This window comes from Electrophorus electricus, chromosome 17 (genome assembly GCF_013358815.1).
Source record: "Electrophorus electricus isolate fEleEle1 chromosome 17, fEleEle1.pri, whole genome shotgun sequence".
In the NCBI taxonomy this organism is placed as follows: domain Eukaryota; kingdom Metazoa; phylum Chordata; class Actinopteri; order Gymnotiformes; family Gymnotidae; genus Electrophorus; species Electrophorus electricus.
In genome coordinates, this window is record NC_049551.1 from 13,329,616 (window position 1) to 13,357,210 (window position 27,595).

A 27,595-nucleotide genomic window follows, 5' to 3' on the forward strand; every position below is an offset into this window, starting at 1 on the left:
ATCTTTATCAGTGACCTGGCGCACAGTTCGTATCTCTCCGTTCTGTGGACCCACTTCAAACAGCGCCCTGTCTGTGGCTTTCTGTAGTTTGTAGGAGAGCCAGGCATTCTGTCCAGAGTCCACATCAACAGCCACCACTTTAGTGACAAGATAGCCGACATCTGCTGAACGAGGCACAATCTCAGCCACCAGAGAACCGCCAGTCTGTACTGGGTAGAGAACCTGAGGAGCATTGTCATTCTGATCTTGAATTATAATGTCCAAAGTCACGTTAGTGCTGAGTGGAGGAGAACCGCCATCCTGCGCTCTCACACTTATCCTAACATTCTTCCTTTGTTCGTAATCAAATGAGCGCACGGCGTATACCACACCGCTATCAGCGTTTACTGAAATGAAAGAAGCCACAGGAGACCCAACAACAGTTGTGTCCTCTAAAAAATAAGAGATGCGCGCGTTCTGGTTCGAATCCGCGTCATGAGCGCTAAGGGTGAATATGGACAAACTAGGAGAATTGTTTTCAATTACATTCGTAGTATAGACACTCTGTAGAAACCTCGGAGGATTGTCATTGACATCAGATAATTTAAGGTTTAAAGTCGTCTTACTGGAGAGCGCGGGGGACCCCGAGTCCGTAGCTGTTATAGTAATATTATATTCTGCAACACTTTCGCGATCCAGATACTCGTCGGTTACTATAGTGTAATAATTTCGTAATGATGACTGCAATTTGAATGTTGTACGTGGGTTAATTGTGCAGGTAACATGACCATTGTCTCCAGCATCAATATCTTTGACGCTGAAAATTGCAATGGTAGTGTCAAGCGGTGAATCTTCATTTACCGTGCTAGAAAATGACATTACACTAATAGCCGGTTCATTATCATTTACGTCAGTTACATCGACAATTATTTTTGCTGAATCTCCTAAACCTCCTTGGTCTTTGGCTTCTATATCAAACTCGATTTTTTTTGTCTTCTCGTAATCTATCATACTATTTAAAGTTACCACACCTGTTTTTTCATTCAGCTTAAAAATTGCACCAATATTACTTTTCACGTTAGCTAGACTGTATGAAACCAAACCGTAAGTCTCGCTGTCTGCATCGCTAGCATTAACAGTTGTAATATATGTTCCCTTTGGTGAGTTTTCTGCTATAATACCTTTGTAAACCGTTTGGTTGAATATGGGTGCATTGTCATTTGCATCTAAAACAGTGACTTCTATATTCATGTTACCAGATCTTTGCGGATTTCCTCCGTCGACCGCCGTGACAGTAAGCGCGAGTCGTGGGTGTTGCTCTCTGTCTAAAGGTTTCTGAAGCACAATTTCAGCATATTTTATTCCACTTTGCCGTGCTTGCTGCGTGATGAAGAAATCATTTGTGGACAGCAAATAATTCTGGAGGGCGTTTACTCCTACGTCAGGGTCATCCGCGCTTCCAAGTAAGAAACGAGCTCCTGGCGTGGCCGATTCGCTTATTTCGAGGGTTATTTTATCTTTGGGAAAGGTCGGAGCATGATCGTTTACATCCAGTATTTCCACTGTTATATGATGCAGTTCCATAGGGTTGTCGAGTATGATTTCGAATGTGAAGCTGCACGGAGTGATTTCAGCACAGAGCTGCTCTCGGTCTATTCTCTCCTTTACCACCAGCGTCCCTTTGTCTGTGTTTAGTTCCGTGTATTCACCGTTCTCTCCATGTACTATGCGGGCCCGACCCGCTCGCATTCTTTTTACATCCAGACCAAGATCGTGCGCAACATTACCGATTATTGAACCTTTTTTCAATTCTTCCGGAACAGAATACCGAATATGTGCGCTTACGTGCGAAAATCCATAAGCAATCACGAAAAATAATAACTTCCATTGGCGCACACGATTAGAAGTCTGTTTCTCAAATAAGGAGACTGAAAATCGTTTATATGGGCTGTTCACGAACATATTTACAAGGCAAATGCTTAATAAATAAGTGAACCTAGTGTAAAACAAAACAAGGACATTCGATTACAATCGTAGGCCTATAAAGACAAAATGTACTTGTTTGCTGCGTGAAAGATCTGCGTCTTCTCGTCGACAGCTTAGTCACGTAATGGACACAGCCGAAATAAATGCTGGCAGTGCTTACTCGAGAAGCCCCACACACCCGTCCAGTTCACCGATCAACAGCGGCCCTCAGAGTTGAACAAGTGAAATAACGTTAAATATATTTCCTGTGACGATGAATTTACCGAGCGAAAACAACAGCTTTCGCAAGAGCGTAGAAAACACTACCGTTTCTTTAATAAGCTTCGAACTCCAAGCGACTGGTATAAAACAATGTGAAGATTTCATTTATCTTAATAACCAAGTTTATGTGTAAAGGGAATGACATTCGCCATTACAGACGTCTTAAATATTTTTCCTATGGACGTTAGACAGTCATTTTTTTCAACTGTCCAGATCCCAGCAGATCACAAGAGCTGCAAATGTTTTATCACAGCAGGCTTAGGGTTGTTGTGGAGTTGGAACCGGATGAATAGACTGACTGTAAATCTACACGGATTGGACTAAAGTCTTCTGCTCTACGACGCTGCCGCTGTCCATCAGAAGTGGTGCTGAACTACCTTATATAGTAATTAACACCATGACAAGGACACACTTACCAAAAGTATCGTAGTGTTAAGATTACCTGAAATGAGAGAGTGTTCAATGTGATATTCACTCTGTCAATTTACAGTGCTTTCGGGAAACTTTCGGCCGCTGTCTGATGATCTAAGATCTAACTCTCTTCTAAAAGCCAACTTCCGATTTTTAATTTTACTCAAATATTTGCCTGTAGTCAACTTTACATGCCTTGTAATATGCCTTTTAATCCAGCCTATCCTTATTTATTTTCACATATTTTATATTTTATTTAATTGCATTTTACTTTGTATTTTGTGGTTTTAGTTATTTATATTTATTATATATGAATTTTATGTTTTTGAACATCACTTTTTTTTTTTAATTCAATGACTGTCTTAATTTCAAATGTTCTTTTTTTTGTGATTAGCAGTCAGCTATTTAATTACCTTAAAACACTTTTATTTCGTTAGACTAATTTTCTTTCTGTTGTAATATATTGTTTTTCAATTATATCTTTATCATTCTATCTTAATTATTAAAATGTACATTTATAGCATTTGAACGTTGCTCATATAATTCAACTTTGAAGGATAGCTACAAACTAGAAAATGAAGTTTGAATTTTGTAATGGCTTGACAAAGCTTGAAGAGCTTCATTGCTTGAAGAGCTTTACTGTTAAAGTGTACATGATAAAGTTTCATGCTTATTGTTTTGATGCCTTTAAAATATATATTTACATATAGATATTTAACTCCAGATAGAGGTTCTTGGAATGTGTGTACTTATTATAGATGAAAATGATAAATTATTGATTAAATAAATTGTGAATGATTACAGTAGTGTAGCTGTTTGATATTTATTACTAAGCTGACATTGGTTGATCACTGCATGTTAAAGGTTACCACAGGTAAAATAACCTTTTTTACATACCTAGACATATCCTGCTGGTAACTTAGTTTCCATTATGGGGTTTTTGCTGCAGACTATTTGGCTCTAGTAGCTTGAAGAGCAACTGGCTGTAGTGCAGTTAAGGATTGTGGGTATTTGTCTTTTGGTCAGCTGAGGTTAAGAGACATTTGGTTGTGGGGATAAAGTGTATAGATAGCGTTTGGTTGTGAGAGTAGTTATAGTTGAGGAACAGATATTTGCTGTTGGAGGGAAGTTGCTTTTGAGCGTCATTTTTATATAGGACCATACTTTTGTTTGAGGGGCTATTTGCTGTCAGGCTCATTTTAGTTAAGGGGCAACTGGCCATTGGTTACCTGTGGATAGGGGTATTTTGCTATGAGGGGGCAAAAACGTGCCCCCTCATAGTACTTTTAGAGGCTATTCACTGTAGAAGTATTTTGGTTAACAGACAATTAACTGTGGAGCATTTTAGGTTAAGGTGTACATAGCTGTTGGGGATAATGTAGATAGTTTGGGGATTTACACGTGGATGTACTTTTGCCTGGGTGGCAATTATTTGGGGTAGTTATTATTCAGAGCTATTTGTCTGATGGGATAGTTGTAGCTGAGAGGTATTTTGGTATGGGGATAGTCCTTGTTCAGGGCTATTTTGCTGGTGGAATAGTTGTGTTTAGTGGCAATTGGGTGTGAGGGGGTATCTTGCTTTAGAGGCAATTTCCCGTGGGGTAGTAATGATTGAGAGGTATTTTCCTCTGGGTTTTTTTACTTTTAAGGGGCATTTTGTTGTGGGGGACAGCTTTTGCTTAAGATGTTTTTGGTGGTGAGGTAGTTGTGGTTCAGGGGTATTTTAATGTGAGGATTATTCTGGTTAAGTGGCTGTTGGCTGTGGGCTAGAAGAAGTGGAGCAGTATTTTACTATGGCAGTAGCTGTGGTTGGGCACTGTTTCACTGATGGAGTAGCTGTGGTTGAGAGATATTTTTTTTCTAAAGAGGCTATGCATTGTGGGGAGAATTCAGGTTGTGGGTTATTTGTAGCTGAGGAGCATTTGGCTGGGGGTTAATTGTGGCTGAGAGGTAGTTGGTTGCCAGGCAGTTATGTTTGAGAGCTATTATGTTTTTTTTTTGTTGTTTGTTTTTTTTTTGTTTTTTTTGTGTAAAATTTTTTTTTTTTTTTTTTGTAAATTGCCTTGGTTGCACCCTATGGTAAGCAAAAATGTTCCAAATCCTATACCTTTGTCAAAGTGAGACTGTATAGGCTGTCATGGAATTTGGTCAAGATTTCTGCTGTAGAATCTCATTTAGTGTGACTTGCAAAAAATGTATAAGACCACTATAAAACTGTAAAATTGGCTTTACTCTCTCACATTCTCACTCACAATCTCACTTACACACTCACACTCTCACTCTCATTAATTATTTCATTGTTAAGCCAGCAAAATCCAAAAGGGATGCTGAAGCATTAATGACACAGTGTGTCCTTGTTACTTAAATGAATGTTTTTGAATAAAAGTTTCAGGTGATACTAAAATGGTCATTCAAAGCTAAATGATTAGTCTTGAAACTCATGCCATTTGGGAAAACATCTATATTCCTGAATTGACTTAAATACATGTGTACTACCATGTACTGCAGTCTACTTACATGTGTACTACAGTGCACTTAAATGCTCAACTTGAAAAAACCTTCAGCTTCATTCAGAGGTAAGACACATTGTTCCTTAAATCTAACTTTAGATTTATTCTTCCACCTGCCTCCTTTGCCAATTCTATAGGTCAAAACTACATGCTGTCATATGCTGTTGTGTTTCTAGGCACTTCTATTAGGTAACACAAGAAAGGGGTTCAACGACCAGCCAGGACAAGGTGGTCTCAGAGAAGATGAGTAGAATTTCTTGCAGTTAATCATTATGTCTCCACTCTCCCGAACCATCTCATGCACTATCAGTGGGACTTCATTTAGGCAAACAGGGTTTCACATATTCACACTAATGCACTAATTCAGACTCACTCAGACACAAGTTTATTAAGTAATCGTGGTTTGTGCAATTTTTTTTAAATACTTATTTTTTGTTCTTTACAGCTGTGAAGAAAAGCATGCATTCATGTATATTCTTAAAACAGCATATATATATATATATATATATATATATATATATATATATATATATATATATATATATATATATAGTAAAATACTTATAGCTTCTTGCTGTTTTAAGAATATACATGAATGCATCCTTTTCTTCACAGCTGTAAAGAACAAAAAATAAGTCTGTGAAGAAAAGCATGCATTCATGTATATTCTTAAAACAGCATATATATATATATATATATATTAGTTTTTACAATGCACCCACCAACCATAAATACACCTTGACTTCAAACACATCAAAACCATCAATACTCCCTTCAGCATATTTTACCATTTTTAGTATATACTGCTTTTAGACATTATGGTCATACACCACTGCCTGATGGCCTAAGACTATTTCTTATAAAAGTCAACTTCAGACCTTTCATTTTACTCAGGTTTTTGGCTGTATATTCTTTCTCAATTTTTAATACATACTGACAATCTTTGTCAATTGTACAATTTTTCCACTTACCTTGAAATACTTTTCCTTATACATATAAAATAAAATACAAATGCTAATTGATTAAAACTTAGGTTGCATTTATAGTATTTGACAGATGCGCATATAATTAATCTCAAATGGGCTACTAAAACTCATGATGTAAATTCTAAAGTATGTAAACATTGTAGCATGAATAAGTGTCATGTAGCAAGGCAAGATGCTAGCGCGAGTGAAAGTATAAAACAAAAGTTTAAAGAAAACGAAAGTAAAGAGGCACTGAAACAATAAGCAACTATAATAACAACATTACGTACATCGAGCAATATACGCAAGAAAGTCGAGACTTTTATACACATAGTAAACACTAACCCACACGGAAGACAGGAAACAGTAGGAATATATACAAGACGGAATTTGGGATAGAAACGTAGGATCAGGTGAGACTGGAAACACACTAATGAGTAAGAATGAGAGAGTGGTAACATTCAAAAACATGAAACCACGTGCTGAGTAGCACCACATGGACGGGAGTAAAGGAAAGTTACAATAAGTTAATTTGTCCTTACCGATTCCGACGAATCCTTATCTTCTAAAAAGAATTTTCCCTTAGGTGTATTCTGCGTAGTCTTTGTAAAACTCGGATCAACCAACAAAACATTTTGTCCTCCAAGTGTAGAATATTTGCAGTCACTTTTCCTTGAGTCATTCGTCATGCACACGTCATAATTATACATATGCGGCAGAGTTCCGGTAACTCCTGAGTCTGTTTAACCGGGTGGATAGTACGGAATAACTGGGAGATTGGACTGATAGAAGATGCGGGATTGTCTCCACCTGTATATCTTCACTGATATTATTACAAGTAAACAAGTTATGAAAAGGAAAGATACAGCAGCGAGTGCTAAAACTAAATAAAACGTCAGGTTGTCGTTGTACTGCTTTTCATGCGTAAAATTGAATTCCGAGAGCACTTCAGGAAAACTGTCCGCTACAGCTACATTAATGTATACTACAGCTGAGCGAGAGGGCTGTCCGTTATCCTCCACAACAACAGTGAGCTTTTGTTTCACAGCATCTTTATCAGTGACCTGGCGCACAGTTCGTATCTCTCCGTTCTGTGGACCCACTTCAAACAGCGCCCTGTCTGTGGCTTTCTGTAGTTTGTAGGAGAGCCAGGCATTCTGTCCAGAGTCCACATCAACAGCCACCACTTTAGTGACAAGATAGCCAACATCTGCTGAACGAGGCACAATCTCAGCCACCAGAGAGCCGCCAGTCTGTACTGGGTAGAGAACCTGAGGAGCGTTGTCATTCTGATCTTGAATTATAATGTCCAAAATCACGTTAGTGCTGAGCCGAGGAGAACCGCCATCCTGGGCTCTCACGCTTATCCTAACATTCTTCATTTGTTCGTAATCAAATGAGCGCACGGCGTATACCACGCCGCTATCAGCGTTTACTGAAACGTAAGAAGCCACAGGAGACCCAGCAACAGTTTTGTCCTCTAAAAAATAAGAGATGCGCGCGTTCTGGTTCGAATCCGCGTCATGAGCGCTAAGGGTGAATATGGACAAACCCGGAGAATTGTTTTCAATTACATTCGTAGTATAAACATTTTTTAGAAATCTCGGAGGATTGTCATTGACATTAGATAATTTAAGGTTCAATATCACCTTATTAGAGAGGCCAGGAGACCCTGAATCGGTTGCTGTTATAGTAATATTATATTCTGCAACACTTTCGCGATCTAAAACAGCATCAGTTGCTAACGTGTAATAATTTCGTAATGACGACTGCAATTTGAATGTTATATGTGGATTAACTGTGCAGATAACAAGACCATTGTCTCCAGCATCTAAATCTCTGATGCTGAAAACTGCTATGGTTGTGCCAAGAGAAACATTTTCATTCACTGGATTAGAAAATGACATTACACTAATAGTCGGTGCGTTATCATTTACATCAATTAATTCTACTGTTACTTTTGCAGAATCTCCCAGACCTCCTTGGTCTTTGGCTTCTATGTCAAACTCAAATTGCCTTGTCTTCTCGTAATCCACCATACCACTTAAGGTAACCACACCCGTTTTTTCATCCAGTTTAAAAATGTCAACAATTGTACTTTTAATATTAGCCAAACTGTATGAAACTAAACCATTAGTTTCACTATCAGCGTCGCTTGCCTTAACAGTCGTAATGTATGTCCCTCTTGGTGAATTCTCCGCTATAGTTGCTCTATAAACAGTTTGGTTAAAAACTGGTGCGTTATCATTCACATCTAAAACAGTAACCTCTATTTTCACGTTACCGGATCTCTGCGGAGTTCCTCCATCAACCGCTGTGAGAGTGAATGCGAGTCGTGGGTGTTGCTCTCTGTCCAAAGGTTTCTGCAACACCATTTCAACATATTTTAAGCCACCTGGCCGCGCGTGCTGGTTAACTATAAAAAAATCGTTGGATGACAAAATGTATTTTTGGAGAGCGTTTACTCCTACGTCTGGGTCATCTGCGCTGCCCAGTAAGAAACGAGCTCCCGTTGTGGCCGATTCGCTTATTTCGAGATTCATTTCATCTTTTAGAAAGGTCGGAGCATGATCGTTCACATCTAATATTTCCACCGTTATATGATGCAGTTCCATAGGGTTGTCGAGTATGATTTCGAATGTGAAGCTGCACGGAGTGATTTCAGCGCAGAGCTGCTCTCGGTCTATTCTCTCCTTTACCACCAGGGTCCCTTTGTCTGTGTTTAGCTCCGTGTATTCACCGTTCTCTTCGGACACGATGCGCGCCCGGCCCGTTCGCATTCTTTTTACATCCAGACCAAGATCGTGCGCGATATTCCCAATAACTGACCCTTTCTTCAATTCTTCTGGAACAGAGTACCGAATTTGAGCCAAAACGTTTGTAAACGCACAAATAGTCATGACGAATAATACTTTCCACTGAAGTACACGATTATAACAATCTATGTTTGTGAACGAACGCTTCCGATTCCTGTCATCCACGACCATGTTTGCCAACTAAGTGCTTAACGTATGAGAATCTATTTGTAAACAAAAATAATGATAGTCGATTACAAAGTTAACAGATCAAAATTTCGTGTTAATGGCATACATGGACCGTGTCATGTCGTCGACAGCCCTCCACTGTATGCGCTCAGCTAACGGAAAGAGCCTAAAAATGGAGGCAGCACTAATTCCTTTATACCATTCCTTCCAGTTCATTGATCAACAGCGGCCCTCGGAGTTGAACAAGTGAAATAACACAATTATGAGCTTCTCTCACAGGCTGGAAAAACATAAGAGAGCAGGTGAGGAACTGTTATGCGGACTCCATGAGTTTTAAACTTTAAACGACTGAAACAAAATAATGTCATATATTTTAGTATATTTGAGAGCACATAGTAAATGCACTCCCTTCTACAGAGGTTCTCATGCTGTCATAACAACTCGACTAAGCAAGAAAGAGCAGCAAAAAACTCAGGTGTGTTGGAAAGCCGTAAGTGATTTATCATAACAAATTAAATCAAGAACCGCTGGCCTACACATACTACACTGTCGCTGTCCAGGGGATCTAGTGCTGAAATGAGCAAGACAGTACTTACTGCAAATAGCATCATTTACTAAACTTTCCTCTAACAGCTTCTGTCTCAGATGTTGCAATATCACAAAATACGGACATCTGCTTAGGTTCACATTATTGGCAATATAGGACAGAGGAAAGTAAAGCTCTACAGGAAAATATATGTATCGAGGGCTTGGAAGCAGGGGACATAGGTGACACTACACAAAGCATGCAAAGAAGGCTCAGGAACACTAATTATTATAATAGGTTTTTTTATATCCATTGTTAGGTCTTTAAAAGTTTATCATTTATTCTAAAGTGGCTGAATATCTGCATCTGTTCCTTTGGCATTCTCATTAAGCTCTCATCTAAAACTTTCATTTGATATATGAGTACTATGAGTGCCCAACATCTCGTGCCCTTCTAGTCCCACACTATATTATCCCTTTAAAGTGATAGGCAGTTGTGTTAATAGAATCACTAGTCAGAATGAGAGGCATGATCTATCAAAGCCATGTAGTTAATTTGGTATTTAAATATACAGCATTTTTATGATGACTGTGTCCACAGCGACTTAAAGAAGTGCTTGCTTACTTTAAAAACATAGCTTCAAACAGTAAGTATAAATAACTCACTATACATTACTTTGAATAATTTAATGTACTCTTACCAATTGCAGGCGATCCTGATCTTCTAAGAAGTCATTTTCCTTCATTGCATGCAGCATGGTGTCAGTGAAACTTTGGTCAACCACTAAAACCTTCTGTCCACCAAGTGTAGAATATTTGCAGTCACTTTTCCTCGAGTCAGTTGTCATGCACACGTCATAATTATACATATGTGGCAGAGTTCCGGTAATTCCTGTGTCAGTGTAACCGGGTGGATAGTACGGAATAACTGGGAGATTGGACTGATAAAATATTCGAGAATGTCTCCACCTGTAGATCTTCACTGATATTATAACAACTAAGCATGTGACAAAAAGGAAAGAAACCACAGATAAAGCTAAAACTAAATAAAATGTCAAATTGTCGTTGTATTCTTTATCATGCGTGAATTCCGAGAGCATTTCAGGGAAACTGTCTGATACAGCGATATTAATACTGACTACAGCTGAGCGAGAAGGCTGTCCGTTATCCTCCACAACAACAGTGAGCTTTTGTTTCACAGCATCCTTATCGATGACCTGGCGCACAGTTCGTATCTCTCCATTCTGTGACCCACTTCAAACAGCGCCCACTGTCTTCAACCACTGTCTGTGGTTTTCTGTAGTTTTGTAGGAGAGCCAGGCATTCTGTCCAGAGTCCACATCAACAGCCACCACTTTAGTGACAAGATAGCCAACATCTGCTGAACGAGGCACGATCTCAGCCACCAGAGAGCCGCCAGTCTGTACTGGGTAGAGAACCTGAGGAGCGTTGTCATTCTGATCTTGAACAACAATTGTCACCGTAACCTCAGAACTTAAAGGAGGGGACCCTCCATCTCTGGCCGTCACGTTAAATGTTAAAGTCTTCATTTGTTCATAATCAAAGGCTCTGATGGCATGTATAACGCCGCTATCTGAATTTATGGTTATAAAAGAATTTACGGAAGGGTTAAGCCTTGTATTAATATCCTCCAAGAAGTACGCTATCTGCGCATTTGGTCCCGAGTCACCATCAATTGCCTTAACAGTCAGTACAGGCACACCCGGAGAGTTGTTCTCAAAAACAAATGCCCTATACTCCCCAGAAACGAAAGCAGGTGGATTATCATTCACATCAGAAATCTTCACGTGTATTATTTTCCTAGTGCGTTTTGCAGGGCTTCCTTGATCAGACACGACAATGGTTATGTTGTATTCAGCAATACTTTCTCGGTCAAGATTGTCATCCGTAATTAGGGCGTAGTAATCAGTAAGCGATGGCTGTATTTTAAACGGTATATTCTCATTTATTGCGCATTGCACGAGCCCGTTTTTACCAGAATCTGCATCCTCTACATTAATAATTGCTACGGTTGTTCCTAGTGGGGAATTCTCAGGGAGTGTGTTTGAAAACGACATGAGCTGTATGTTGGGGGAATTGTCGTTTTCATCAATAACATCTATAACAACCTTGCAGGTATCTGCAAGACTCCCTTTGTCCATAGCTTTGATATATAAAATATACGTTTTTTCAGTTTCATAATCTAAACCGTGCAACGTTGTAATATCCCCTGTTTCCGCGTTAATCTCAAAAACATCCCTGGCTTCTTCACTCGCTTGCGCAAAAGAATATGACACTTGTCGATTTATTCCTTCATCAGCGTCAGCGGCGTTTACTGTCGTTAAGACCGTGCCAACTGGAGAATTCTCCGTGATCTCTGCTTTATAAAGTGACTGTTTACACACTGGAGCGTTATCGTTAACATCTAATACAGAAATATGTATTCGAACAGTTCCGGATTTTTTAGGTGAACCCCCGTCATGTGCAATGAGAACTAATTTAAGTTCATTCCGTTGCTCTCGGTCAAGTTCATGCTGCAATACCATTTCTACATATTTATTACCATTAGCCTGGTTACTGACTTCCAACTTAAAATGTTCTGTAGGACTGAGAGCATAGCTTTGAATTCCATTCATACCTACGTCCATATCCACAGCGCTGTCCAAATGAAAGCGTGTCCCAGATGCCGTGTTTTCGCTAATGTGCAAATTTACAATATCTTTGGGAAATTTTGGAGCATTGTCATTAGTATCTTGCACTTCAACAATGACACGATGCAGCTGAATGGGGTTTTCAATGATGAGATCAAAGCTGAAGCTGCAGGGCGTTGTTTGCTTACAGAGCTCCTCTCGGTCTATCCTCTCCTTCACTACCAGAGTGCCTTTGTCTCTGCTCAGGTCCACATACTGCCGACCACCCTTTGTTACAACCCGAGCTTTTCCCGAAATGAGTCTACTTATCTCTATTCCCAAATCCTTCGCGATGTCGCCTACAAAGGAGCCTTCTGGCATCTCCTCCGGGATAGAATATCGCGCTTGGCAAAACACGACGTCCGTAACGAACACACAGAGAATAAAAACCACAGTCTTCCATGTTAACTGCGTTGTACTCGTCCGACTGCGATACATCAAACACGAAGGCAAATAAACCATCGTCACTTTCAGTTTGTCCTCGAAATTTAAAAACTGGGAAAAGTGTAAAATAATAATTTGGAAAAACCAGTAATCGGACTATATGCAGCTGTTCTCGTCATAGCACAAAAAGACAGAGAAGCGCATAGCTCATACATTACAGAGTAGGAAGGACGATAGGGTTGTCACGCTTGCCTGCACAGTTGCTGTCCAATAGCGGCACTTAGAGTCTAAATCCAGAAAACGCACGGATGCAAGAGGGGAGAACGATCCTTCTGTGTTTATCTTATATAAAAGCCGAAAACCTTAAGAAAAGCCCGTAGTGTCAATATGTGCACTCCAGATCTTGCTCATTTTAATGAAAAATAAATACAAAACGTATCACTTTAAGGATCAACCATACTATTTAAATGCCCCTTATATCAACATCATTGGCGAAGAATGACCTCATTTTTACTGTATTATTTTTTGGTATAATAAAGCAAACATCATACGTTGAAGAAGGATTGCGTAGGCACAACCACGCTGCAAAATCAACCATTATAAATGCTTACAGTGACTAATAACCATTGCCGAAGCCACATGAAAAGAGCAACATCACCAGAGGAAAATAAACAAAAACATGTGAGATCAGCAGCTCTATGGGAAAGAAAAATGCGAAACTCAAACTATATTCTTCAAATAAAAGCCCTATCTGAAATTACTGAAGGAACTTATCTATTAGTCCTTTCCTATATGAAGTTAAACGTATATAACCATAACCATATATATATATATATATATATAGATATATATATATATATATATATGCTGTACTGCCTATTATGTAAACTAAGATCTACTTATCACTAATATAAAAAGAGATGTAACAAAGGATGAAATGATGAGGAGCCATGACAAATTTAGAAACAAAAGAGGGTCAAACTGCGATACTGAAATATCAATTTTCCTACCATTTCTGGCGAATCTGGATTTTCCAGGAAGTCCATTTTCTTCGTCTTGCGTTCCATAGTCTCCGCGAAACTTGAATCCACCACTAAAACATTTTGTCCACCAAGTGTAGAATATTTGCAATCACTTGTTCTAGAATCAGTCGTCATGCACACGTCATAATTGTACATGTGCGGCAAAGTTCCAGTAACTCCTGCGTCTGCATAACCTGGTGGATAGTACGGAATGACTGGGAGATTGGACTGATAGAAGATGCGGGATTGTCTCCACCTGTATATCTTCACTGATATTATTACAACTAAACAAGTTATGAAAAGAAACGAAACAGCAGCGAGTGCTAAAACTAAATAAAATGTCAGGCTGTCATTGTACTGCTTTTCATGCATAAAATCATTGAAATCTGAGAGCACTTCAGGAAAACTGTCCGCTACAGCTACATTAATGTTAACTACAGCTGAGCGAGAGGGCTGTCCGTTATCCTCCACAACAACAGTGAGCTTTTGTTTCACAGCATCTTTATCAGTGACCTGGCGCACAGTTCGTATCTCTCCGTTCTGTGGACCCACTTCAAACAGCGCCCTGTCTGTGGTTTTCTGTAGTTTGTAGGAGAGCCAGGCATTCTGTCCAGAGTCCACATCAACAGCCACCACTTTAGTGACAAGATAGCCGACTTCTGCTGAACGAGGCACAATCTCAGCCACCAGAGAGCCGCCAGTCTGTACTGGGTAGAGAACCTGAGGAGCGTTGTCATTCTGATCTTGAACAATGACTGTCACCTTAACTTCAGAACTTAAAGGAGGGGACCCTCCATCTCTTGCTGTTACGTTAAAGGTCAAAGTCTTCATTTGTTCATAATCAAAGACTCTGATAGCATGTATAACGCCGCTATCTGAATTGATCGAAACCAATGAATTTACTGGGTTTCCTTGTACTTCACGATCTTCCACAAAATAGGACAATCGGGCATTTGGCCCCCAGTCAGCGTCGCTGGCTTTAACGGTCAATACAGCCACACCCGGAGAGTTGTTCTCGGTAACATACGTTCTATACTCATCAAAATCGAATACGGGAGGATTATCATTTATATCGGATATTTTAACATTTAACTTTTTATTGCTGTGACGAGCAGGGATTCCTTGATCAAATACCAGAATGGTTATGTTGTATTCAGCTATGCTTTCTCGATCAAGATTTTCATCCGTAAGTAACGCGTAGTAATCAGTAAGCGATGGCTGTATTTTAAACGGTATATTCTCATTTATTGCGCATTGCACGAGCCCGTTTTTACCAGAATCTGCATCCTCTACATTAATTACCGCTACGGTTGTTCCCACTGGAGAATTCTCAGGAAGTGTGTTTGTAAACGACATGAGCTGTATGGTGGGGGAATTGTCGTTTTCATCAATAACATCTATGACAACTTTACACGTATCTGCAAGACTCCCTTTGTCCCTTGCTTTAATGTTTAATATGTAACTTTTCTCATTTTCATAATCTAAACTACGTAACATTGTAAGGTCTCCTGTTTCTGGATCTATATCAAATAATTCTCTGGCTTCTTTACTAGCCTGAGCAATCGAATATGAGATTTTTCCATTTACCCCTTCGTCAGCATCAATAGCGCTTACAGTTGTTAAAATTGTGTCAACTGGAGCATTCTCTACAACATCAACTTTGTACACGGACTGCTTACACACAGGGGCATTGTCATTAACATCAAGTACAGAAATATAGATTCGAAGTGTTCCGGATTTCTTAGGTGATCCACCGTCGGACGCGGTTAAAACTAGTTGTAGGGCCTCACGTTCCTCCCGATCCAGCTCACGATGCAAAACCATTTCTACGTATTGGCTTCCGTCAGCTTGATTATTTATTTCCAGTTTAAAGTTATCAGTAGGCGAAAGTGCATAGCTTTGAATTCCATTTATTCCTACGTCCATATCCACAGCGCTGTCCAAAGGAAAGCGTGCTCCAGATATTCTGTTTTCGCTAATGTCCAAACTGACGGTATCTTTAGGGAATAAAGGTGCGTTATCATTTATATCTTGCACTTCAACGGTGACGCGATGCAGCTGAATGGGGTTTTCAATGATGAGATCAAAGCTGAAGCTGCAGGGCGTTGTTTTCTTACAGAGCTCCTCTCGGTCTATCCTCTCCTTCACTACCAGAGTGCCTTTGTCTCTGCTCAGGTCCACATACTGCCGACCACCCTTTGTTACAACCCGAGCTTTTCCCGAAATGAGTCTACTTATCTCTATTCCCAAATCCTTCGCGATGTCGCCTACAAAGGAGCCTTCTGGCATCTCCTCCGGGATAGAATATCGCGCTTGGCAAAACACGACGTCCGTAACGAACACACAGAGAATAAAAACCACAGTCTTCCATGTTAACTGCGTTGTACTCGTCCGACTGCGATACATCAAACACGAAGGCAAATAAACCATCGTCACTTTCAGTTTGTCCTCGAAATTTAAAAACTGGGAAAAGTGTAAAATAATAATTTGGAAAAACCAGTAATCGGACTATATGCAGCTGTTCTCGTCATAGCACAAAAAGACAGAGAAGCGCATAGCTCATACATTACAGAGTAGGAAGGACGATAGGGTTGTCACGCTCGTCTGCACAGTTGCTGTCCAATGGCGGCACTTAGAGTCTAAATCCAGAAAACGCACGGATGCAAGAGGGGAGAACGATCCTTCTGTGTTTATCTTATATAAAAGCCGAAAACCTTAAGAAAAGCCCGTAGTGTCAATATGTGCACTCCAGATCTTGCTCATTTTAATGAAAATAAATACAAAACGTATCACTTTAAGGATCAACCATACTATTTAAATGCCCCTTATATCAACATCATTGGCGAAGAATGACCTCATTTTTACTGTATTATTTTTTGGTATAATAAAGCAAACATCATACGTTGAAGAAGGACTGCGTAGGCACAACCACGCTGCAAAATCAACCATTATAAATGCTTACAGTGACTAATAACCATTGCCGAAGCCACATGAAAAGAGCAACATCACCAGAGGAAAATAAACAAAAACATTTGAGATCAGCAGCTCTATGGGAAAGAAAAATGCGAAACTCAAACTATATTCTTCAAATACGCTTAAAAGCCCTATCTGAAATTACTGAAGGAACTTATCTATTAGTCCTTTCCTATATGAAGTTAAACGTATATAACCCTAACCATATATATATATATATATATAGATATATATATATATATATATATGCTGTACTGCCTATTATGTAAACTAAGATCTACTTATCACTAATATAAAAAGAGATGTAACAAAGGATGAAATGATGAGGAGCCATGACAAATTTAGAAACAAAAGAGGGTCAAACTGCGATACTGAAATATCAATTTTCCTACCATTTCTGGCGAATCTGGATTTTCCAGGAAGTCCATTTTCTTCGTCTTGCGTTCCATAGTCTCCGCGAAACTTGAATCCACCACTAAAACATTTTGTCCACCAAGTGTAGAATATTTGCAATCACTTGTTCTAGAATCAGTCGTCATGCACACGTCATAATTGTACATGTGCGGCAAAGTTCCAGTAACTCCTGCGTCTGCATAACCTGGTGGATAGTACGGAATGACTGGGAGATTGGACTGATAGAAGATGCGGGATTGTCTCCACCTGTATATCTTCACTGATATTATTACAACTAAACAAGTTATGAAAAGAAACGAAACAGCAGCGAGTGCTAAAACTAAATAAAATGTCAGGCTGTCATTGTACTGCTTTTCATGCATAAAATCATTGAATTCCGAGAGCACTTCAGGAAAACTGTCCGCTACAGCTACATTAATGTTAACTACAGCTGAGCGAGAGGGCTGTCCGTTATCCTCCACAACAACAGTGAGCTTTTGTTTCACAGCATCTTTATCAGTGACCTGGCGCACAGTTCGTATCTCTCCGTTCTGTGGACCCACTTCAAACAGCGCCCTGTCTGTGGCTTTCTGTAGTTTGTAGGAGAGCCAGGCATTCTGTCCAGAGTCCACATCAACAGCCACCACTTTAGTGACAAGATAGCCAACATCTGCTGAACGAGGCACAATCTCAGCCACCAGAGAGCCGCCAGTCTGTACTGGGTAGAGAACCTGAGGAGCGTTGTCATTCTGATCTTGAACAATGATTGTCACCTTAACTTCAGATCTTAAAGGAGGGGACCCTCCATCTCTTGCTGTTACGTTAAAGGTCAAAGTCTTCATTTGTTCATAATCAAAGACTCTGATAGCATGTATAACGCCGCTATCTGAATTGATCGAAACCAATGAATTTACTGGGTTTCCTTGTACTTCACGATCTTCCACAAAATAGGACAATCGGGCATTTGGCCCCCAGTCAGCGTCGCTGGCTTTAACGGTCAATACAGCCACACCCGGAGAGTTGTTCTCGGTAACATACGTTCTATACTCATCAAAATCGAATACGGGAGGATTATCATTTATATCGGATATTTTAACATTTAACTTTTTATTGCTGTGACGAGCAGGGATTCCTTGATCAAATACCAGAATGGTTATGTTGTATTCAGCTATGCTTTCTCGATCAAGATTTTCATCCGTAAGTAACACGTAGTAATCAGTAAGCGATGGCTGTATTTTAAACGGTATATTCTCATTTATTGCGCATTGCACGAGCCCGTTTTTACCAGAATCTGCATCCTCTACATTAATAATTGCTACGGTTGTTCCTAGTGGAGAATTCTCAGGAAGTGTGTTTGTAAACGACATGAGCTGTATGGTGGGGGAATTGTCGTTTTCATCAATAACATCTATGACAACTTTACACGTATCTGCAAGACCTCCTTTATCCATTGCTTTGATATTTAATTGATAACTCTTTTCAGTCTCGTAATCTAAACTGTGCAACGTTGTAATATCCCCTGTTTCCGCGTTAATCTCAAAAACATCCCTGGCTTCTTTACTTGCCTGCGCAAAAGAATATGACACTTGTCCATTTATTCCTTCATCAGCGTCAGCGGCGTTTACTGTCGTTAAGACCGTGCCAACTGGAGAATTCTCCCTTACCTCCGCTTTGTATAGAAGCTGTTTGCACACCGGGGCGTTATCATTAACGTCTAATACATAAATCTGAATTCGAACGGCACCGGATTTCTTAGGTGAGCCCCCGTCATATGCAGTGAGTGCTAATGTAAGTTCACTACGTTCTTCTCGGTCTAGCTCATGCTGCAATATTATTTCTACATATTTGTTGCCATCAGCCTGTGTGTTTATTTCTATGTTAAAGTGATTAGTATTACCGAGAGCATAGCTTTGAATTCCATTTATACCCACGTCCATATCCACAGCGCTGTCCAAAGGAAAACGTGTTCCAGATGCCGTGGTTTCGCTAATTTGCAAAGTGACGGTACTTTTAGGAAATATCGGTGCATTGTCATTTATATCTTGCACTTCAACGGTGACGCGATGGAGCTGTATGGGGTTTTCAATGATGAGATCAAAGCTGAAGCTGCAGGGCGTTGTTTGCTTACAGAGCTCCTCTCGGTCTATCCTCTCCTTCACTACCAGAGTGCCTTTGTCTCTGCTCAGGTCCACATACTGCCGACCACCCTTTGTTACAACCCGAGCTTTTCCCAAAATTAGTCTACTTATCTCTATTCCCAAATCCTTGGCGATGTCGCCTACAAAGGAGCCTTCTGGCATCTCCTCCGGGATAGAATATCGCGCTTGGCAAAACACGACATCCATTGCGTACACACAGAGAATAAAAACCACAGTCTTCCATGTTAACTGCGTTGTAGTCGTCCGACTGCGATACATGAAATACGAAGGCAAATAAATCATGATCACTTTAGGTTGGTCTTCAAAATTTAAAAAGCGGGAAAATAATAAAATAATACTTTGAATAAACCGATAATCGGACTATATGCAGCTGTTCTCGTCATAGCATAAAAAAGACAGAGAAGCGCATAGCTCATACATTACAGAGTAGGAAGGACGATAGGGTTGTCACGCTCGTCTGCACAGTTGCTGTCCAATGGCGGCACTTAGAGTCTAAATCCAGAAAACGCACGGATGCAAGAGGGGAGAAAGTTCTTTCTGTGTTTATCTTATATAAAAGCCGAAAACTTTAAGAAAAGCCCGTAGTGTCAACATGCGTACTCTAGATTCTCTCAATTTAACGAAAATAAATACAAAACGTATCATTTTTAAGCATCAACCATACTATTTAAATGTCCCTTATATCAACATCATTGGCGAACAATGACCTCATTTTTACTGTATTATTTTTTGGTATAATAAAGCAAACATCATACGTTGAAGAAGGACCGCACAGGCACAACCACGCTGCAAAATCAACCATTATAAATACTTACCGTGACCATTGCCCAAGCCACATGAAAAAGCAACATCACAGTGGAAAATAACAAAATCATTTGAGATCAGCAGCTCTATGAGAAAGTAAAACGCAAACTCAAACTTTATTCTTCAAATAGGCTTTAAAGCCCTATCTGAAATTACTGAAGGAACTTATCTATTGTTTTTTCTATATTACTCATCAATAATATAAAAAAGATCAAACTTAGGATGAAATAGTGAGGAGCCATGAAAAAATTTGAAACAAAAGAGGGTTAAACTGCAATACTTAAATATAAATTTTCCTATCATTTCTGACGAATCTGCTTTTCAAGGAAGTCATTTTCTTCATTTTGCATTCCAGCGTCTCTGCAAACCTTGAATCCACCACTGAAACATTTTGTCCACAAGTGTAGAATACTTGCAATCACTTGTTGTAGAATCAGTCGTCATGCACACATCATAATTGTACATGTGCGGAAGATTTCTGGTAACTCCTCTGTCTGTGTAACCGGATGGATAGTGCGAAATGACTGGGAGATTGGACTGATAGAAGATATGGCATTGTCTCCACCTGTAGATCTTCACTGATATTATAGCAACTAAACAAGTGATGAAAAGAAAAGAAACAGCAGCGAATGCTAAAACTAAATAAAATGTCAGGTTGTCATTGTACTGCTTTTCATGCATGAAATCCGTGAATAGAGAGAGCACTTCAGGAAAACTGTCTGCTACAGCTACATTAATGTTAACTACAGCTAAGCGAGATGGCTGTCCATTATCCTCCACAACAACAGTGAGCTTTTGTTTCACAGCATCCTTATCAGTGACCTGGCACACAGTTCGTATCTCTCCGTTCTGTGGACCCACTTCAAACAGCGCCCTGTCTGTGGCTTTCTGTAGTTTGTAGGAGAGCCAGGCATTCTGTCCAGAGTCCACATCAACAGCCACCACTTTAGTGACAAGATAGCCAACATCTGCTGAACGAGGCACAATCTCAGCCAGCAGAGAGCCGCCAGTCTGTACTGGGTAGAGAATCTGGGGAGCGTTGTCATTCTGATCTTGAATTATAATGTCCAAAGTCACGTTAGTGCTGAGTGGAGGAGAACCGCCATCCTGCGCTCTCACGCTTATCCTAACATTCTTCATTTGTTCATAATCAAATTAGCGCACGGCGTATACCACACCGCTATCAGCGTTTACTGAAACGTAAGAAGCCACAGGAGACCCAGCAACAGTTTTGTCCTCTAAAAAATAAGAGATGCGCGCGTTCTGGTTCGACTCCGCGTCATGAGCGCTAAGGGTGAATATGGACAAACCCGGAGAATTGTTTTCAATTGAACAATGGTTGTTACCTTAACTTCAGATCTTAAAAGGAAGGTACCCTTTTAAATGTAAAGTCTATTTGTTTTTATTCAAAGCCAGCTGGAGAAAACTCCCTGACTTCTGCCTTGTGAAATAATTGTTTACATATTTAATATTAGCCTCTAATGTAGAAATGTGAAATCAAACTTTGCCAGATCTTTAAGGTGAGCCCCCATCATGTGCAAAGAGAACTCATTTTAGTTCACTGTCTTCCTGCTACAAAATCATTTATATTTATTTCCTCACCCTGGACATCTATCCTGTTTGCTTACAGAGCTCCTCTTGGTTTATCCTCGCCTTCACTACCAGAGTGCCTCTCTATTCCCAAATCTTTGGCTGTATTAACTATGAAAGATCCCTTTGGAATTCACTCTGTGACAATTTGACAAAAGACAATGTCCATTCTGTAAACAAACTGAATTAAAAAGTATCATATCCCATCTTATCTGCATTGTAGAGATCTGATGGTAAGCAGAGACACAAGGGCACAACTGAGCCATTGAGCCATTAAAACAGTTGTCCTTGAAACTATCTTCAGAAAAGGGGGAAATTAAGTAATACAAGAATGAAACCAGGTGAAGGCTGACTAGTTAGAGTAGAGAAAAACCAAAACGCTGGTACCTCCTAAACAAAAAGCATCAATATTAAAGAGTAAGGGGTACTATGGCAGTTTTGCTTTCTGCTTGGAGCAACTGCCATTCAATAGCAACACAAAATGCATGGCTTCAAGACATGTCCTGGTAAATTTAGCCCATGTAAATTCAAACTTGTTATTGAAACTCTACAAAATGCTTGCACTGTCAACATGGCAACAGGCAACATCCATTCAGTAAACACGGAAAACGTTAATTGGAATCTGCCATTTTAACTATTGTGGAACTACAATACAAGCAAGCAATCTTGATTATCCAATTGCATTTGAACAAGAAGTTAACCACACTGGAAAAACTGTAGTGGAAATAATGCTTATAATACTTTATTCTAACCCTCTGTAGCTTTAGAGGAAAAAAATCAGTATAGGTTATGAAATATGAAGGCAGTAATTCTGTGGATTACCTATGAGTAATAGTGCATTGCATTTTTCCAAATGAAATAGATGTTAACTTGAAAATGCGCATAAATAACACTGAGTTCGCAGTTAAAAATGGACTTATATTAACCTGCATGATAATATAAATTATTTTAAAGAGTACAAAGAAAAAGAATAAATCTAAAGAGACCAATACAAATACTTGCCCAACACAGGAGCTAAATATGTATAAAAAATGATCATCCTCCAAGTTTGTGCACACGTACACACACGTACACACACACGTACGTACATACACACACACACACACACACACACACACACACACACACACAAAACACACACACTTACACACCTGGCAAAAAGGTACATATCCCCATGTAATGAATGTTATGAGTGAAACATTTAAACATCTACTTATATAAACTGGCTCCTCCTCCTCCTAATTAAGAAGAACTTATTCCGTGTACTTTTTATTATGTGTATAATTTTGAATATCTCTACATCTCTTACTACAGTACACTGCAGTTACTCACCTGGAATGAATAGATAGATAGATAGATAGATAGATAGATAGATAGATAGATAGATAGATAGATAGATAGATAGATAGATAGATAGATAGATAGATAGATAGATAGATAGATAGAGAGTTGGTGGTGGTTTTGTAAAGTTGTGTGTGTGCAAAGAGCTGCTGAAGAGTCTCTAGGACACCAAAAAGAACACAAGCATTAGGCTACTATGTTGTGACTACATGGTTTGGAGGCTTACTTAATGAGAACTTGAGAAAGCTTGCTGTAAACCTCTCCTTTAAACAGTGTAGCATATAGCCAGCAATAAGTTGACAGTTTAAACTTGAAAAGTTGTAAAATCTGCATTTCAAGACATTATATGTGAGCAAAACATTTCTGATATTTGGAAATATGACGCAGGCAGCAGATGCACTGTTTTTGCATTACAGAACGTCCACATATGAGTGATACAGGTAATGTGTCTGTAATACAGGAATTGTGTCTATGATTTAGGCAATGTGTTAACAGTATTGTCACAAACTGCTTGTGAAACAAGGTTGTGACTTTACTTCCCTTTCACGGATTATGTTGTTAGGCAACTTTGATAATCAGCTACAGTTAAGATAGCAAGAGATTTTAATATGTTTATGGCAACCTACTCCAGCATCTCAAGGGTTCAAACCCAATAAACCCAAAACTATGTAGATCTAAATTTAAGGTACAAAAACATCAAAGTGACCTCAAAGTGTTCCAGACTCAGGACACATCTACAGAGTCAGAAAACCACAGTAGCAAAAGCAAACATAATGCAATATTGCCCGACAGAGTAAAACATTAGTAAAATATGAGTTCATACACCCTTACTATAGCTGTCTCAGCTTCATGCTTGTGCTTTCAGTGTGTAAATAGCACTAAGAGGGGAAATGTGAAAAAGTCAATGCATGCAGGAAAGGTGAGAAAAGGTTACATCTTACCTGCTGAAGCGTAACCGCAGGTGTTCCATCGATAAGGACATGAAAAGGAAAGAGAACAGCAGAGTCAGTCTTATACAGTAAAGACTGTTTTTTGTGGCTCATTCCTCCTTAACTGTGCTGCTCTGAAAAAATGATCACATAAAAAAGGAGAAAAAAGGCTGTAAAAGACAGTAGCAGAGTCATGATTTAACACAAGAATGAAACAAACAAGCAAAGAAACAAACAAGCCCAAGGAACTCAAATCCAATTGAGCTGTCCTGAGATATGCAGAAACACAAGCAGTAACTGTCAGTTTGTACTGGGGAAGGGTAGGTTTATACAAAGATAATAAAACCGATCAGTGATTACTCAGCAATAGCACACACAGACCAGTATGTGTTGTGTGATCCAGTAAAGTACTTTCTGTCTCCCGAAAATAAAGAAAAAGAGAGAGAGAAGTAAAGACTCAATGAAACCTGGAGCCAAAGATATGTACATTTATGATTATGAATGCAGACTTTATGAAGCACTATGACCTAGATATCACTATGAAACATGCTTGCTTTGCACAAGAATACTGACAGCAACATTTAATACTGAAAATTTGCACATAAACATGACAAAAAAAAGAATAAGTATGTACATTGAAACAAACAACTTTAATGCACAAAAAGGGTCTACAAAGAAAGGGCAAAATCAATAATAAAACACCACCAAGACCAGTTTAAAGCCACCAGTCTTTTTTGGTCTACTACAACTTTCAGATGTTCTTTATAGTGTAATCAAGAAGGAAGGTAATATGAATATAAAAATTTGCATGTTTGCACATCAAGCCTATAAAGACTTGATTTATCAAATCAAATTGAAAATTGATGAAGGAACTTAATAAAGGAGAAAGGATTTTCTCACCTCTTCAGAATCTGCATTGCTCATATTTGGAGCAAAGGGATTATTATTGTCTACTTCCAGAGTACCACCAGCAGGAAGTGTATTCTCGCTGTAAGAAGTGATAAATTTGAAGTCACTGGTGCGTGAGCCTGTTGTTAGATACGTGTCATAGTTGTAAGAACTGCGGAGAGTTCCAGCTCCCTCCACCTCTGCATAGTTGGGAGGGAGATACGCGCTGGGAATGGCGACTGCTCCATCAAACAACAGTCTGGGCTTTCTCCTGTGACAAAACCTCACAGCCAGGATCAGAATAATGAAAGTCAGAAAGAAGGTGGACACAGAAACGAGTGCGATGATCAAATATGATGTTAGTTTGGAATTGCTCTCCTCATAAGTCATGTCTTTAAGTTCTGGAACTTCAGCGAGGTTGTCAGAAATAAGTAAATACACAGAACAGGTAGCAGAGAGAGGAGGTTGTCCATTATCTTTCACTGAGATAATGAAGTTCTGCTTCATGCTGTCAGATTCAGTAATGTCCCTCAGTGCCCTGATCTCTCCACTATGGAGACCAATGGTGAAAAGTCCCAGATCAGTAGACTTCACAATCTGGTATGACAGCCATGCATTCTGTCCAGAGTCAGCATCCACAGCAATCACCTTGGAGACCAGAGAGCCTGACAGAGCAGCTTTAGGGACCATCTCAGTCATTAAAGATTTTCCCTCAGGAGCAGGGTATAATATCTGTGGAGAGTTGTCATTCTCATCTGTTATGAACACACTCACAGTGACATTGCTGCTGAGTGGAGGAGAGCCATTGTCTCTGGCTACAACCTGAACTTTGAAGTTTCTGAACTGCTCATAGTCAAATGACCTCACAGCATGGATAACCCCTGTGTCTGCATTAATGGATATAAATGAGGACACTGGAACACCATTGACCTCACTTGGCACCAGAGAATACAGTACTGTGCCATTCTGCCTCCAGTCTGGGTCTGTCGCACTAACAGAACAGATAGAGGTGCCTGGTTTGTTGTTTTCCATGACATAGGCACTGTAGGATTTCTGATGAAATACAGGTGGGTTGTCATTGACATCTGCTACAGATAAATGAATTGTCATGGAGGAAGATAATGGTGGAGAACCTCCATCAGTAGCAGTGATAGTGACATTATAATCTGACTCTGTCTCTCGATCCAGCATATTTGTGGTTGCCAAAGAAAAGTAATTTTTGATGGAGGGATTTAATTTGAAAGGGACATTTTGCTGAATGGAGCATCTGATCTGTCGATTATCTCCTGAATCTTTATCCTGAACATTAATAATGGCCACCTCCGTGCCTACGGCGGCGTTCTCTGGTATGGGGTCGTTCAGTGATTTCAGAATAATTCTAGGTGCGTTGTCATTTAGGTCAGTGATATCTATAATAATTTTAGCAGTGGACGCTAAACCAGGTCCATCCTTGGCCTGCACTCTCATTTCATAGTATGTTTCCTCTTCATAATCGATATTTCCGATAACCTTAATCTGACCAGTCATCTTGTCAATAGAAAATAATTTTGCTGCTTTATCAGATATACGACTAAATTCATAACTCACTTCACCGTTCGCTCCCACGTCATCGTCTGATGCGCTTACTGTAACAACTGTGGCACCCAACGGCGCGTTTTCAGCGAGAGAAGCTTTGTACACAGACTGGCTGAAAACCGGACTGTTGTCATTAGCATCCAGCACACTAATGTGGATAACTACAGTACCAGACCTTTGTGGGGTGCCGCCATCAGTAGCGGTGAGTATTAAATTAATTTCCTTCTGTTGTTCGCGATCCAGCTCTTTCTCCAACACTAGTTCAGCGTGTTTGCCCTGCTCTGCGTTCTCATGCACTGATAAAACAAAATGTTCGTTTCTTTCAATTGAATATCCTTGAACCGCGTTTTGTCCAATATCAGAGTCATGGGCTTCGTCCAAGGGAAAATGTTCACCTTTATCGGCAGATTCGCTTATTTCAAACGTAATCCGATCGTTAGGAAATCCTGGGGCGTTGTCATTTATATCCTCGATTTGCAGCGATATGCGTTGTACTTCAAGCGGATTTTCCAACACGAGCTCATAATTTAGAATGCAAGACATTCTCGACCCACAAAGCTCCTCTCGGTCTATTGTTTCCGCCACGACCAAATTTCCACTATTCAGATTAATATCGCAATAACGTTTCGTGCTGTCGTCTGTGTCTATCCGAGCCTTTCGAGTAGACAATCGTTTAGCATCGATTCCGAGGTCCTTCGCGACATTCCCAATCACATACTGGCGCTTCGTTTCCTCTGGTACCATATAATTCAAATCTCCATGAGCGGCGTAAATGAAAATACACATATAAATGAGTATAAGTGGAGGTATAAACCATGTTCTTTCCATGCTCATAAAGTTAAAAAGCCTAATTTGTTACAAACGTGAGTTAATCAATAAGAGTTTTCTCTTCCGAAACCTCCACCAGAATAAACAGCCTGATGCAGAGTTGGTTCTCGTTGTCGGTGGGTGCTCGTGTTTAATATAAGATGAGAGGAGAATTAGTTTAGTTTTACTCTGTTGGTGAACAGCGACCCTTTGAGTATTCTTAGTATACTGCACTTGAAAGTGTTTCACCGGTAATCCATTCTTTTCCTTATGTGACAACAGGACTGTTACACAAATAAAACGTCTGTTTTTGTCCTTTGGTTGGTTGTATTTGTTGGACTTTTGTTTGGTTTTAGATAAGACCAACCATTCCAACAGATATAAAATATGTGTCTAAAATCAGTAAAATACTATGGAAT

General features: G+C 39.6%; 2 protein-coding genes and 2 pseudogenes across 12 annotated transcripts in view; all 4 read right to left on the reverse strand.

Annotated features, from left to right (window-relative positions):
* LOC113588740 (protocadherin gamma-C5-like) overlaps window positions 1–27,595 on the reverse strand; it is a 206,836-nt gene that overhangs the window by 101,849 nt on the left and 77,392 nt on the right. Inside the window, exon 1 of one of the 11 annotated variants that reach the window (XM_035535488.1) lies at window positions 13,706–16,267. The exons of the other annotated variants lie outside the window; for them this stretch is intronic. Coding sequence (XP_035391381.1) covers window positions 13,706–16,147 — 2,442 coding nt within the window. The 5' untranslated portion in view covers window positions 16,148–16,267. Of the gene's footprint in view, window positions 1–13,705; window positions 16,268–27,595 lie in introns of those variants that run through there. 11 annotated transcript variants of the gene reach the window in all.
* Window positions 6,522–9,099, reverse strand: LOC113592002 (annotated as a pseudogene).
* Window positions 17,032–19,648, reverse strand: LOC118242835 (protocadherin beta-16). Its single transcript, XM_035535730.1, has one exon. The coding sequence runs from the start codon at window positions 19,522–19,524 to the stop codon at window positions 17,032–17,034; it is 2,493 nt and encodes an 830-aa protein (XP_035391623.1). The 5' UTR covers window positions 19,525–19,648.
* LOC113592003 lies at window positions 20,327–27,308 on the reverse strand (annotated as a pseudogene).

Bases quoted from the DNA above. Each gene is read 5' to 3' on its own strand.
- LOC118242835 (XM_035535730.1), bottom strand. From the start codon at position 19,524: ATGATTTATTTGCCTTCGTATTTCATGTATCGCAGTCGGACGACTACA.